Source organism: Bombyx mori, chromosome 8, assembly GCF_030269925.1.
Source record: "Bombyx mori chromosome 8, ASM3026992v2".
In the NCBI taxonomy this organism is placed as follows: domain Eukaryota; kingdom Metazoa; phylum Arthropoda; class Insecta; order Lepidoptera; family Bombycidae; genus Bombyx; species Bombyx mori.
The window spans coordinates 3470998-3485544 of NC_085114.1; the positions used below are offsets into that span (position 1 = coordinate 3470998).

The window sequence follows — 14547 nt, forward strand, 5'->3', positions numbered from 1 at the left end:
GAGGGGTGTGGTTTTTCTAATAACCACCCAAGCATCTCGGAGCGGAGAGCTAACAACTTAATCAACTAGGAACTTAATCTACCACTGGCTGGTAATCTTAAATGGTTATACCAGCGTAATCTGACAAGTAGGTGAGCTCACGGTGCTCTAACCTGAGAACGTTGCTAACACTAGCCCTAGCAAGAGCAGAGCTTTGCAGAATCTACAACCGGATCGGAAATACGACGTACTGAGAAGATCCGGCGAGAAATTCAGTAGGCTGCGTCGAACGGTGGATGGTGCTTGTGGTACCTAAAAGCACCGATAGTGGATCGAGAGGATCAAATGATGAGTATAAGCCGACGTCGACTGCTTACTATGAGACCCATTAGTCAGTGTCTTGAGCGATGACGTGGTTGGCTGCTGCGTGAGGCGAGCCTGGACTGTAGTCAGTAACAGTTATGATGAGAGAGTCATCGTGTCATATTACTGATATGCAGAAGCGTTCCGATAATATTTACGAATGAGTTCGAGATCCAGCAGATCGTTGAGAAGCATTATTTACTGGTGGTAGGACCTTTTGTGGGTCCGCACGGCTGGGTACCACCGCCCTGCCTATTTCTGCCGTGAAGCAGTAATGCGTTTCGGTTTGAAGGGTGGCTGTTTTAACTATACTGAGACCTTAGAACTTATCTATATCTCTAGGTGGGTGTTGCATTTACGTTGTAGATTTCTATGGGCTTCAGTAACCACTTAACACCAGGTGGGCTGTGAGCTCGTCCACCCATCTAAGCAATAAAAAAAAAACTAAATTAAAAAAATAAAACCACAGTGCTCCGAAATCCGACGTCTAACTTAGAGAAGCAGGATTTGTGTAAGCGAAGCCTAAACTATAATTTGTGTGTTTATTTGTACTTCATTTTATAACAAAAAAAAAAACATTGTGACAGTATTTTCCTGCTTATTACTGTTGACCATTTCTGTAAAACAACTGTAATGACCTTAATACTCCATACAGAGCCGTGTAGTTCACCTTAAAACACCAAAGTGAAAACACGTTTAAGGATAAATGTTAGCAAAACCATTATGTACTTTAAAACCATAAAAAAAAACTTTAAAAAGCTTTAATGGTAGATCTGGTAGGTAGTTTTAAGTCTTGGTACTGTACCCCGACATCCGGGTTCTGCTTCAAATGAAATCAAATCAAAAGTTTTATTCAACATAAATGAAAGTACATACTTGTTGAACGTCAAAAGAACTACCACTACTACTTTCCAGAATAGGTAATAATATTAGTTATATATTCATTTGTTATTCGGTTCCATTGTTTTCCGATTCTGGGCCATAGGCCAAAAACCAAATGTAGAACGTTATTTTGAAAATTCTTTAGCACCGTTGCGTTTTGAAACTCATTCAAACAAAAGCACGAAACTAAAATGACTAAAATATTCATCTGTTCGAATTAGCCTGCGAGAGAATGAGAAACTTCTAAAGGATGCACTAACAAACCGTGTGATTTTTTATAAATAGCATCTAATATTGTGATAGGCAGAGTAGAAGAAGAGAAAATAAATGGCAGAGATGTTTTCGATGAGGCCAGGTTAGCACAACCGTACCTTTCGCTTCACAGACAGAGAGACTACATAAGCGATCTCTTAGCCGGAGTAGTTAATTTTAATTCTGCTTCCACCCAGAAACCTAGCAATTAAATTATAATTGTTATGTACTATGTAATAATTAAATTATAACATAGTACATAACACATCTACGTGAGCTCAAGATATATCCTACCACTAGTAAGTTAAGCCAAATTTATTTGAAGCCAATTTTTTTTTATTGCCCTTGTAGGCAGACGAGCACACGACCCACTTGATGGTGAGTGGTTACCGTCGCCCATGGACTTCAGCAATGCCAGGGGCAGAACCAAGCCGCTGCCTACCGCTAAGTGCGTGTAATTTTTTATTCCAGTTCAAAAAAGGAGGAAGGAAGTTATCAAGTCTGGTATTTTTTTATGTCACTTCAGAACTTTTTTTTTAAATCAACGTGTCTTATAACAGGATGCCTACGGCTTCAAAGAGAGGGATTCCACTTATTACAAGATTGTAAGCCATAGCTAGTCTATGAATGAAGTATCAGCTAATAGTGACACAGGAAATCGACAGCTGGAGAAAGTGGTAATAAATGCGAGTAGCTAAAAGTAAGTTAATAAATAAGACATCCTGTGCTGCGATTCTGGGGTATAGAATTCGAAATAAAAGGACGGTAAAAAGTAAAATAAAAACTAACAATTTTTCACAAAAACACACCCACACACATAAAGACTAATAAATATCTTACGATTTCAAGGTGCCCCTTTGGTTCATGACCTGTCATTCGCTTGAAGATTCAGGAATGACGTAATTTTGTAGGTTTATACTTAAATGAGATATTAGATAAGGGCGATGACCTCGCGGTTCACTTGGTGTACAACGGCTGTCGGAGTCCATGGTCATTAGGGAAAGTAAACAAAACATCTAAATTGCAGTTGTATTCATTTATTAATTATTATTATTCTTTAGTATTTTGTAATAATTATTGGATTAATTAAATAATACTCTTTGAATTAGTTTTAATTCTTAGATTAATTGGCATAATATTTCATAAAATTCCTGTGGACCTACTTAGTATTCTAAACGCCAAACATTAATCTGGATCTATTTGAAGAATGTGCTAAAATTGCACCATTCAGTGTATTTGTATGACTGGCGCCTTCGTAATCCATGAATCATTACACAGATATAATTATATTCATTTTGCATATCAAAATAAGGCACACAGCCGGATTAAAATCTGAATAAAACTACAAATTAATAAAATAATGTTTTATTATATTTTTTGTAGATGAATACTGGCTCACAGCATATCTGATGCGAAGTTGTTATTTGTAATCGTAGGCATGACCACGCAAACCCAACCAAGTTTTATATGAGATCAAAATCTCAATTACATTGCAACAGTGGCTGAGTGAGCCATCATATAGCGTCGCGTGACGGTTGGGGTCTCGCAGAACCCGCCAATGATTACGCAATATTATCACTGGTGGTAGGACCTCTTGTGAGTCCGCACGGGTAGGTACCACCACCCCGTCTATTTCCGCCGTGAAGCAGTAATGCGTTTCGGTTTGAAGAGTGGGACAGCCGTTGTAACTATACTGAGGCCTTAGAACTTACATCTCAAGGTGGGTGGCGCATTTACGTTGTAGATGTCTATGGGCTCCAGTAACAACTTAACACCAGGTAGGCTGTGAGCTCGTCCATCCATCTAAGCAATAAAAAAGATATATAAAAATAATTTTTGTTGTTCCAATTATGTAACGTGACGACTCCTTCACCACGGATGCAATAATCTACACAGCATTGTTCATTCGATTGAGTTCCTCCGTGTCCTCGGGTACGTTCCACCTCGGGTTCCAGTAGTTCGGCGGGGTTTTGGGTCGTTCGGGGTTGTGCCGTCCTCTGTGCTTCGAGCATTCTTCGATCTTCTTTGCCAACATCACAGGATCGTCCTTATACAGCTCACCGTAGAACTAAAAGAGTCATAGAGAATACAGGTTTGGTTTAAGGATAGCGATCACGTTGTTAATATGTCAATGGGGTCTGGTAGTCCACACTTATGGCATTTTTGACAAAGGAATCGGGTCAGTGACTGCCGTGTTTTATCTGCTTGTGTGTGGTTTTTTTTTGTATTTCAGATTTCTTTATTACATATTGATTTGTTTACGCTGCATAATCTATATATTAATACGTGAAGCAAAAACTTTGTATCCCTTTTTACGAAAATTGCGCGGACGGAGGAGTATGAAATTTTCCACACTTATAGAGAACATAGAGAAGAAGTGCATGATGCTAATATTTTTTAAAATCAATAAAGTAAACATTACACACACTACCATGTATTTGACACAACACATACATATAAATATACTCTTTGTGTATTGTCAATTATGAAACTTTTGTTATTGTTTAAAGTCTGTCGTCAAATTGAGAATAGATTAATATTGTTTGTCTTTAATATTATTTATTTATAGTGTAGTTTTGGCAAAATTTGTATTATAGAATATTAGAAATATAATAGTGCTTGACAATAGAACCTTAAGAATGTTTAAACTTTTAATTTCAATTAATTATAGTCGAATTTCGACTACTGCGAGAACCACTATAGTAGAATTATTTTGTCCGTGCAGTTTGGGTCATAAAATAGCTCGGCTAGGGCGGTGAGCATGTTGCGCGGGCGCAACGCCATTATCAATAAAAACAAATGAGTCATCGAAAGCAGGTACACGGCGGCGGGGTGGTATACGAACGGTGGTGCGACATTGTTATGTTATGAGTCACTTACCTGCAAATTATAGTACATTATGTCGAAGAGAAATGTGTTTTTATGCATTCCTTCTCTGAATTTCTTTAGTGACACAATGGCTACGCCTTTGTTTTGTATCAAAACGACAGAACTTATTCAAAATAATATTTACACGTGTTCTTATCAACAATGTGTTAAAAAATTTCACTGAAATAAGAATAGATCACGAAAAGTTACAAAGTGTTAATTTCTGCCGTTCTCGTTAACTTGCTGCGGCGATATGTGGTGTAAGTGTTCGATGAGTGATTTTTTCTGATTTTGTCTTTCATTTTTATCACTAACCCACAAAATGACAAAACTAAATACACTATCGATAACGCTTATCGACAACAATAATGCGCATCACTATGCCCGTCCATAAGGCTCGTGAGTGGAAGAGAGAGCGAAATACTCGCTGCACCGCTCCGATTTTTTATGACCCAAACTGCACGGACAAAATAATTCTACTATAGTATATATTATTATTATATTTAGTCGTTTTGTGTTTTTACGTACATTTTTACATCCTTCACAGCTCCATCCGGGCAGCGCTCGCTTCTCACCTTTCTTTCTAATTGTCGGTTCTTTGTACATTGGTTCCGCAAATTCTGGGAGTTTTCTACAAATAATATTAATATTTCTCAATGAGGCACGCATTAAATGCTTCATGCGGAGGTGGGAAGGACCAATGAGCATGTTTTCCGATAAAAACAAGATAGAGTTGCACTAGCTAATTTAACTGTTTCATCTTGTGGCGAGTGGGCAAGTCAACTCGCACATCTCAACGCAGCACCGAAATCATACGATTTTACGTCACATCAGGTGATCCGAGTGCCGTGTGCAAAGACTGTTAAACCACGCCCCCTGCAACATGTCGCCGGCGCATCTTATTTGTCGGAGTGGTAAAGACACAAGATGGCCACGCTTTGATCTATTGTTCTTCAGGCGGAGGACATGTTGAAAGGGGCGGCAACTCCTGCGCAAATTATTATTGACTATAAGTTATAGTTATAGTTCTAGTTTTGGTTTTCACTATAAATACGATTGTGCCGTAATTGTGCGACAGACTATCTGGAATACTTCAATCTAATATTTCATTTTATGTATCATTTTAATTAAATACTTAAATAATTAAATACACAACAATAAAAACTGTCACATACAAATGATTTTTGAAAACAGTACTATTTGTAATAGATTCTTGTAGTAGAATAACATGCAAAAAATTATATACAGCTAGTAGTAAAGTGAATGAGGTGAAGCCAAGTTTGGTTTATTACAACAACAAAAAATGTGGGATCTATTCAATTTGTGCCAATAAAACAGTTGATTGCTTCACACAAACTTTACTTTTATTCCTACTTTATTAAAGAAAATCAAATAAAATAAACACATATCTTCTGTCATCCAATTCACAATACATTTGATCTCTCGTGTCGTGTAACTACCCTCATTCCTCCTTTCGCTTAAAGAATAAATAAATGTCAAACATTCATTCGCCGTCTCCAGTACCTTCTAACACACGACATCTGCCATCTCTCTCACTCAGTCATACCCCATAACGGTCATTCATCCATACATTCCATACCTAAATAAATATCAGATAATATTCTAACAGTGCAGTACTATGGGCAGTCTCATCAAACGAGTAAGAACTTATGAACATCCCACCTTCTGCCTTCCATAAACTCTGACTGGCCATAATTAATATGAGATTTGAATAAACCAATTGTCAACTAAACTATTTAACAGTCAGTCCCGCACACCAATTTCAAAGTAATCTAATGGGTATTTAAAAGAACTGTTATTCAATTAAATCAATCACTTAATCACTATTCTTCATAAATATTTATAAAATCGAGTAATTATAAAACGAACTTAAATACAAATCAAATTTGTGACTAATTATTGCATTGAGGATGTTAGTAAATAGAATATGATTAGCTCATCAATAATTTTGGCCCTGAATGACGTCACTTGTGGTGAAGTTAGGTCCAACTGAGTTACGTAAGATGTTGCAACAATGTTAATATGTAAGTGATTACCGGCTACTTCTTTCTTACCTATCAGTCGGGTTGCCGTCACAACCAGCATCTTCTTGTAGAAGAGACCCGCTCAATGCTGTATCACAGTGAGTCGCGTCTTCATCAACATTCTCAATCTTTACTGGTGTTAATGGTTTATTTTCTTTAATAAATCTGCAATATGACTTATATTTGTATTATTATAGTTCGTATTATATAAAGACTATCACACTAATCAAAAGGGAATGAATGGTTCTTTTATTTTATTTTTGTTAAGCGGTTACCGGAATCTATAGACATCTACATCGTAAATGCCGCCACCCACCTTGAGATATAAGTTCTAAGGTCTCAAGTATAGTTACAACGGCTGCCCCACCCTTCAAACCGAAACGCGTTACTGCTTCACGGCAGAAATAGGCAGGGTGGTGGTACCTACCCGTGCGGACTCATGAGGTCCTACCTTAACATCAGGTAGGCCGTGAGCTCAGCCAGCCATTTATTTATTGCATAGACGAGCAAAACAAGTCCACGGGCCATCTGTTGTAAAGTGGGTATGTAGCATCTCTTATAACCACATTCTTAGATTTAAGCACTATTTATCTTAGGTAATATGATCATTTTCTTCTTAGTCACTCGATCGATCGATAGAAAATATTTTCTACTTGTAACTAACTCCCGAAGCGAGTTTGTTTCCTTTTTTTTGTTATTTATTTGTGCTTTTTTAACATCAAAGGAAGGAGGCAGGCCCCCACATGCCTAATTACGTAGCTTATGACACTAACATATTATATTTCTAGTGTCAACCCTGAAGATCTTGATTAAGTCAATCAGAAAATTTTATTAATTTTTTTTTATTTGCATCAGCCCTTGATAAATGTGTAAAATTTCAATTCAATGCGACGCTTTGGGTGTAAATCACGTTCAAACATTCAGTTATAAAGACACATACCAAGACAATTAAAATGTGTAAAAAAAAAGATAAAAACTTGGTTTATATTCTAATGTTTTTTTTTTAAGCAATTAATAAGAAAATCCTTACCTTTGGGGCAAAGGATTTAAAATATTAATCGAATGTTCCATTTCTGTTTCCGTTTTAAATAAATCATTTTCATTATTCTCCCGTTCGATATTTGAAATATTTTCTTTTTTAATTAACGACAAACATTTCGGTCTCTTCAACTTTAGCGGACTCTCTTTCGTTTTTAATTTACTCCTGAAAAAAAGAAGGATTTATTATGCCAAAGGGAAACAAGCATCTATTCATATTGCTCTTTAACCTTTAACTAATTCGAATACTATAAAGTACAGTTTTTAAAACTAGAAAAACTCTCTTTACTGTGACATCGAATAAAACACAAAATATCAAATTCTTATTTTAATAATGGTCGTCATCGTGAGGAAATTAGAACAAAGAAATAAAAATTATTGTTTTTCCATCGGTCCTTGATGAGCGCTAACTTCAGACGTATCGAAAAGAACGTCGCAAGCTTCAATCACATAATTAGATTTTTTTCCTACCTATTCTAGTAACCTCGAGGGGTTATACTAGATTCGCAGAACGAGTAAGTGAGCTCACGGGGCTCAAACCTGAGTGTTGCTAACACTGGACCTAGCAAGAGCAGTGCTTCGCAGAATCTACCACCGGATCTACCACCAAATTGGCGGTAGTTCTTTTTGACATTCAACAAATATGTACTTTCATTTATGTTGAATAATTTTTTTTTTTATTGATTTGATTTGAGACGCGATCCACTGAGAAGATCCGGCGAGAAACTCTGTGGGTTAATTCGCTCGCCGAGCCCTTCATCGCAAGCGAGGGGTTCGACGAGGACGGTGACCGGTGCTTGAGGTACCTAAAAGCACCGTTAGTGGATCGGGAGGATCCGTAATGACGTGTTTGGGCGACGTCGACTGTTTACCATTCGGTCTACAGGATCGGTTATGTAATTTCCAGCGGCCACGACAAGTTCTCATGTGGTGCCGCCTTTTCAAAGTGAGTTTTGTGCGACAATAGTCACTTGTATTTATAGTAGAAAGTTGTTGGGACAGTTTAGTCGTGAATTCTCTTGAATACCGTCTTAAACAGCTGTTGACATGCGTGACATTTAGGAAACAGTTAACTTTAAATATTTTTAGTTAACTAAATAGTGGAGTTGCGCTCATATATATATATATAAATTTTGGGACACCAAAATTCCACGATAAGCCCGTACCGGTGTGTGGTCGGGTTAATAACTACCCATGGAAAAATAATAAAAAAAATCCAGCTCTTTTTTTTTCAAGTTACATTAACTTTTTTGAAAAATGTTGTTTTTTTATTTTTTATTCCTACCTAAGCTGCCTTGAGAGGCTATTCCAGCGGAAAGTTAACTAGTAGGTGAGCTCACGGGGCTCAAACCTGACGACGTTGCTAACACGAACCCTAGCAAGAGCCGTGCTTCGCAGAATCTACCACCGGATCGGAAACGCGACCCACTGAGAAGATCCGGCGAGAAACTCAGTGGGCTGTGTCTGAGGGTTAATTTACTCGTCTAGCCCTTCGTCGCAAGCGACGAGTTCGACGAGAACGATGACCGGTGCTTGAGGTATCTAAAAGCACAGTTAGTGGATCGGGAGGATCCGAGATGACGTGTTTTGGGCGACGTCGACTGCTTTCCATTCTGTCCGCAGGATCGGGAATGTAGTTACCGGCGGCCGCGATGAGAGGGTTCTCGTGTCGTGCCGCTTTGTGGAAGTGTTTTGTGCGACAATAGTCACTTGTATTTATAGTAGAAAGTTGGGACAGTTTAGTCGTGAATTCTCTTCAATACCGTCTTAAACAGCTGTTGACATGCGTGACATTTAGGAAACAGTTAACTTTAAATATTTTTAGTTAACTAAATAGTGGAGTTGCGCTCACATATAATATACAACGTGTCCCAAAATTCAACGATAAGCCTTTTTTTTTTCAAGTTACATTAACTTTTTCGAAAAATGTTGTAATTTGATTACCTACACCCTATAATTAGATGCTGTGGTTACAAATGTGAACATATTTTTTTGTAATAGCTACCTAACTAACATAACTACATCCTGTATATATATTTTAATAAACAAGTAGGAATGTAATACAAATATAACTCACATTCCGAACATAGTTGACTCACTGGTGGGCGAGGGCTGGATAGTGTCGTCATTCTCTGTAGGCACCCTTTTGATCGAAGCCTATAACGACAAACAAAGACTTCTATTATGTCACATTATTGTTTTGGTCCAATCGATTATTAGGAGCTAATCTTGTGTAAGCCTGGTTTAAGACGCTAGGCTGCGATATAGCTAAATATACGCCATAAATGGTTGGATCTTTTTGATGAATCGAGCACTGCATAGCATATGGCGATGATGGCGCCACCGGTTCGAGAAGTGGATAAAACTTTAGTTCGATACTTTTTTTTTTCTATATCACGTTTTTAAGAGAATTAAAAGTCTAAAATGTTTAATATCATTATTTCTACGTTTTTCATGGATCGTCATTCGATTCTATACTTTATGTTCAATTCTATTCAATTGAACTAATATTTTTGTCTCTGTGATGGTGATTCTCAAAGTTTCTCTTGCAGTGGCAAACTAAAGCAAAGTGAAAACAAATTACACCAACATATTATATTTCCAAATCCAAATTCAATATTGTGAGATAAGATAGATAAGATTTGTATATCACAAGCGATCATTCCTAGGAAATTCTTTTGTTATATTAAGATAACATTTTAAATTTACACCTAATTTAAGTATTTCTTAAATTCAAATTCCATTCTATCTTTTGATCCAGTTTGCAAGCAAACTAATGTAAATATTAATTGATTTTTGCGATTTGAGTTTAAATTGGATTCCATTATTTACTGTCAAGAACCATTTGTTTTTAAAATAGAATAATTACATGTTCAGAAGTACTTCTAGGCATGCCATTGGTATTGTATGTGAGTATGATGCAAAAGGATGCACGGTCTAGATACATGGTAACAAACACGGCACTCGATCAAGCAAATATTTCAGGACCAAGACATAGCATCAATAAACTAATTTGTAAAAAAATTGTTTACTTTCAGTTCAGTTAGTGTAAATTATTAGTTCAGATATACCTGAAAACATTCATTTTCAGTTCTAGACGTCTTAAGCCCACCGAAGAACTCTGGCGAAGAAGTGAGGTCAACTACATGAGTCTGTTTAACATTAACTATGTTTAGTCTTGCTTGTCTCAACCTTCCACTGCCGACGGTACCTGATTTTGCTCTAGTTGGTGTTGGGAATGATAGTTTAACAACTTTTTTCTCTGGCGTAGACCTGTTTAAGTAAATCAGTTAGGACCAAAAGCTACAATTAGGATCAATCAAGAAGTTATATGCAATTAATACTCATAATAAAAAAAAAACCAAGAACATTTTTTTTATTTTTTATTGCTTAGATGGTTGGACGAGCTCACAGCCCACTTGGTGTAAAGTGGTTACTGGAGCCCATAGACCTCTACAACGTAAATACGGCTCCCACCTTGAGATATAAGTTCTAAGATTTCAGTATAATTACAACACCTGCCCCACCCTTCAAACCGAAACGCATTACTGCTTCACGGCAGAAATAGGCAGGGTGACCCACGCGGACTCACAAGAGGTCCTACCATCACTAAAAACTGGTACATTTAAAACTTACCAATTCTCAGAGCACTTCTTCTTATCTCTACAGTCTAGTTTCAAAGAACATTTGGCTTTCTTAGACTGTATTATGGGGCTGATCCTTCCCGTTGGAGTGCTTTCTATTTCATTCAGTGAATCCTCTCTTAACTTTTCATTACAAGCTCTTGATTCTGCTATTGGACTCAATTTCTCAGTTTCAAGCAATGCTGGATTGGTTGTATTGGATTTGTATAGTATTTTAAATGCTTCTGTGAGTATGTCAAAGTTTTTTGTTTCATATAGTTTTGTTAATGTTGATGCTGTAAAATAAATTTATATTGTCTAAATATATATAACAGAGTTAGATAAGATAGAAATCCACATACAATGAGCTTGAAAAAACTTGAAGAGCAAGGATTGAAGTGAAGAAGGCAGGGTAGGGATATTTTGAATAATTTTTTGAAACTAATACTTGTGTCACACAATAATAACAGACACAATAATAGTAGTTGCAGTTAAAACACTAAGTTTAATATAAATTATTAAAGTGATAGCTACGTAATTGCTTCCATATTAATTTTAAGACTCAGTTGAACTTCAATCACAACTATTCGTTTAGAGAGATTTTACTATATAGGTTATAATTGGTTTTGGTAGTCTCTGGACTAGTTAAATCTATGAAACCAACTACCATGACTCCCGAATTAATAATCTCACATTATTTCAATACTATAAGGGGCATCGCTCTTTCAGAAATATATTTTAAAGCTTACCAACTAATCCGATGATATTGTTTTTTGTATCTATTACTTTTTTCAATGCTTCAGCACTAGGACAGGATTCACTGAAATATTTTTACTTCTTTTCAATTGCTCATCAAACAAGCTATAATGTATTATATTTTTTCAGATTACATTTTCACAATAAAGTACAGAATTAGTTTTGCAGAATTTCGGCATGATTAAAAAGCTCACACATATCATAAATTAATATATGTTCTGTGATCATCAGCATCTAACTCATAAGTTAAGTAATGTAAAATAAGAAAGTCCCAGAGCTTTCTTAGAATAGAAACATATTGTTTTTGTGACATCTGTACCTGCCCTCGTAGATAGTTTGTATGAATAGTCAGACATTATTCACTATGAGCAACAAGCTTTTAAGTGATATTGGTTTACATTTTTTCTATGCTTATTGTGGTTTTCTGTTATGAATCTAATCTGAATAGCATTTTATGTGGTCATAAGCCAGCACCAACTGATTTCAGTTCTGCATGCAGTTCTACTGGTGGTAGGACCACTTGTGAGTCCTCACGGGTAGGTACCACCACCTACCACAATATCTGCCATGAAGCAGTAATGCGTTTTGGTTTGAAAGGTGCGGCAGCCGTTGTAACTATACTGAGATCTTAGAATTTATATCTCAAGGCGGGTGGCGCATTTAGGTTGTAGATGTATATGGGCTCCAGTAACCACTTAACACCAGGTGGGCTGCGAGATCGTCCACCCATCAAAGCAACAAAAATTTAAAAAATCCAATCATCTCCTACTTGTTTAGTTAACTCATCACTGTATCTGTTCAATGTTTCTTAGGCCTTCCTTTTTGCCTTTAAACACTATTTCTTGCTGTCTGGTCAACTCTATAATCCATAGCTGCAGGGATTGCTAGGGCCTGGAAGCTGTGCCAGCTTCATCAGTGATGCCAAATCAACACTAACTAACTAGTAATAAAAAACAAAAATACCTTTCACACTTTTGTTTTTGAATTTCAAACTGAGTTTTGTAATTCTCCGATTCACTTTGGAGTACTTCAAAATCTGACACAATACCTGCAAAAGAACTAGTAATGCAAAGAATTGTCATTCTAGTACCACCCACCACCAGATTGGCACAACCTGCTCGGCTTATTTTATCAGATTGTGTCTCCAGATGATAATTTAATACTTGTGCTCAAGTGTAGTGTGAGCGGCATTGCAAAGTTCCATTGTTGGGTTGGAGAGTCAACTTTATTCTTGAAGGTCCAAGTGGGGACTGAGCTTGTGCTAAAGCATTACCAACATGAAGGCAATTGTAATACTCATGCCGTCAAGACTGGGCTGCCCATGATTTTACGTTGGCTAATGGGCTCTGACAGCATGTGACAATAAATCCATGTTCTTAGGTATTGGGGCAAAGCTAAGGCAATTTTTTTTGTAATGCCTTTGTGAATCGTGAATGGCACAATAAACTGCTGCCTACCAAAACAGATCAGCTGATTTAAATGGAGTGCATGTTTATTTTTGATTTTACCAATGGAAGTAGCTATAATGTGTGCGAACTGACTTGAATGATGGCTTCGATGATAGAGTTGCTTATTCCTCACTCATACAATGACAGCAGGACACGCTTAGAAGCCTAATTTAGGTGAACTAATATATGAGCCACAGCCAAAGCGAAATCGGAGTGTCAGTACTGGCAGGTGAATGTTTTTTTCTTGGCTAATATAACTGTATACTGACCCTTAAGATAATGAAAGCTCTGCTGTAACACAGAATCCAGAGCTTGTATCTTGGTGTTATTGGATATTATTGAAGAATTGTTGCTTCTACTGCTGTGAATGCTCATTTTAGTTTTATTGCATTTATTAGTTTTTTTATAGAATATCTTGTTTTGAGTCTTTATAACAATTAAAGCATTCTTCTCAACTCAAATATCTTTTGGACAGTGCAATCGCCGAATTCCGGGTTCAACAAGATATGCGTCAACTGTTGAGTCGCCGAATTCCGGGTATGAATAGTCCGGAGTTTGGACTCATAGCATATATTCTACTATTATGTTTTATTCTTTCTAACACATTTAAAAACTGTACCTAATGAATGGGCCTTCTCTCTCGCACACAAACTTCATGTTAGATGTAGAGAAAATCAGTTTTTTGGATCTGGATCTCGGTTTTTTCGGACAGTGTAATCACCGAATTCCGGGTACAGCAGTTGGCGTCAAAGTCGTCATTTTGAATGTTACTGTGCAATAGTGTGCAAAGGATATTGTGTTTATTTATTAAAATTTATTTCTATGATTCTTCTTCTTCATTTTTTGGCTCCGGCACGGCTTGTACATTAGCCAGCGTCAAGTAATGAGGTTTTTATAATTCGCCGTTTTATTTATTTACAGTTTATGAATAATAAAAAAACGAAGGAAACTAATCGCGACATAACCATAAATGATTAAAAACAAATTAAATTTACAAACGATGATATGTGACGAAATATAATCTCAGTAAAATGGTGGTCATTTACTAAAACTTTTTCAGTGGACAGTTTGGAGGATCCCGAGAAGCTACGTGCGGTGGCTTTGTTCTATTTTCCCACAATTGTGCACTTTCACAGATTCTAAGCAGTTAATAAACCACCCTTACTACACATTTAAACCTGAAGAAACACTAAAGCTTAGTCTTAATTACCAGGTCATAAAATCCCTTAAAAAAACTATGCCTGTATTATATTTTTATTGCTTAATCTTTGTAGATAATCATCTTCTTTTTTG

The 14547-nt window shown here is 36.6% G+C and overlaps 1 protein-coding gene across 2 annotated transcripts; it reads right to left on the minus strand.

The window, feature by feature from the left end:
- Positions 1 to 2825: 2825 nt before the first annotated feature.
- On the minus strand, positions 2826 to 14457 carry LOC101735459 (uncharacterized). 2 transcript variants are annotated; one of them, XM_004925128.5, is made up of 10 exons: positions 13524 to 14457; positions 12770 to 12854; positions 11800 to 11870; positions 11064 to 11346; positions 10499 to 10700; positions 9505 to 9584; positions 7420 to 7593; positions 6420 to 6554; positions 4873 to 4975; positions 2826 to 3544 (listed from the first exon to the last, which is right to left on the minus strand). In XM_004925128.5, the coding sequence occupies exons 1-10, from the start codon at positions 13627 to 13629 to the stop codon at positions 3365 to 3367; spliced, it is 1419 nt and encodes a 472-aa protein (XP_004925185.1). In that variant the 5' UTR covers positions 13630 to 14457; the 3' UTR covers positions 2826 to 3364. The 2 variants fall into 2 exon arrangements, 1 of the variants encoding a protein (XP_004925185.1); XR_009973622.1 differs by lacking the exon at positions 2826 to 3544 and having other exon boundaries at positions 4935 to 5786; positions 6334 to 6554.
- Positions 14458 to 14547: the final 90 nt, after the last annotated feature.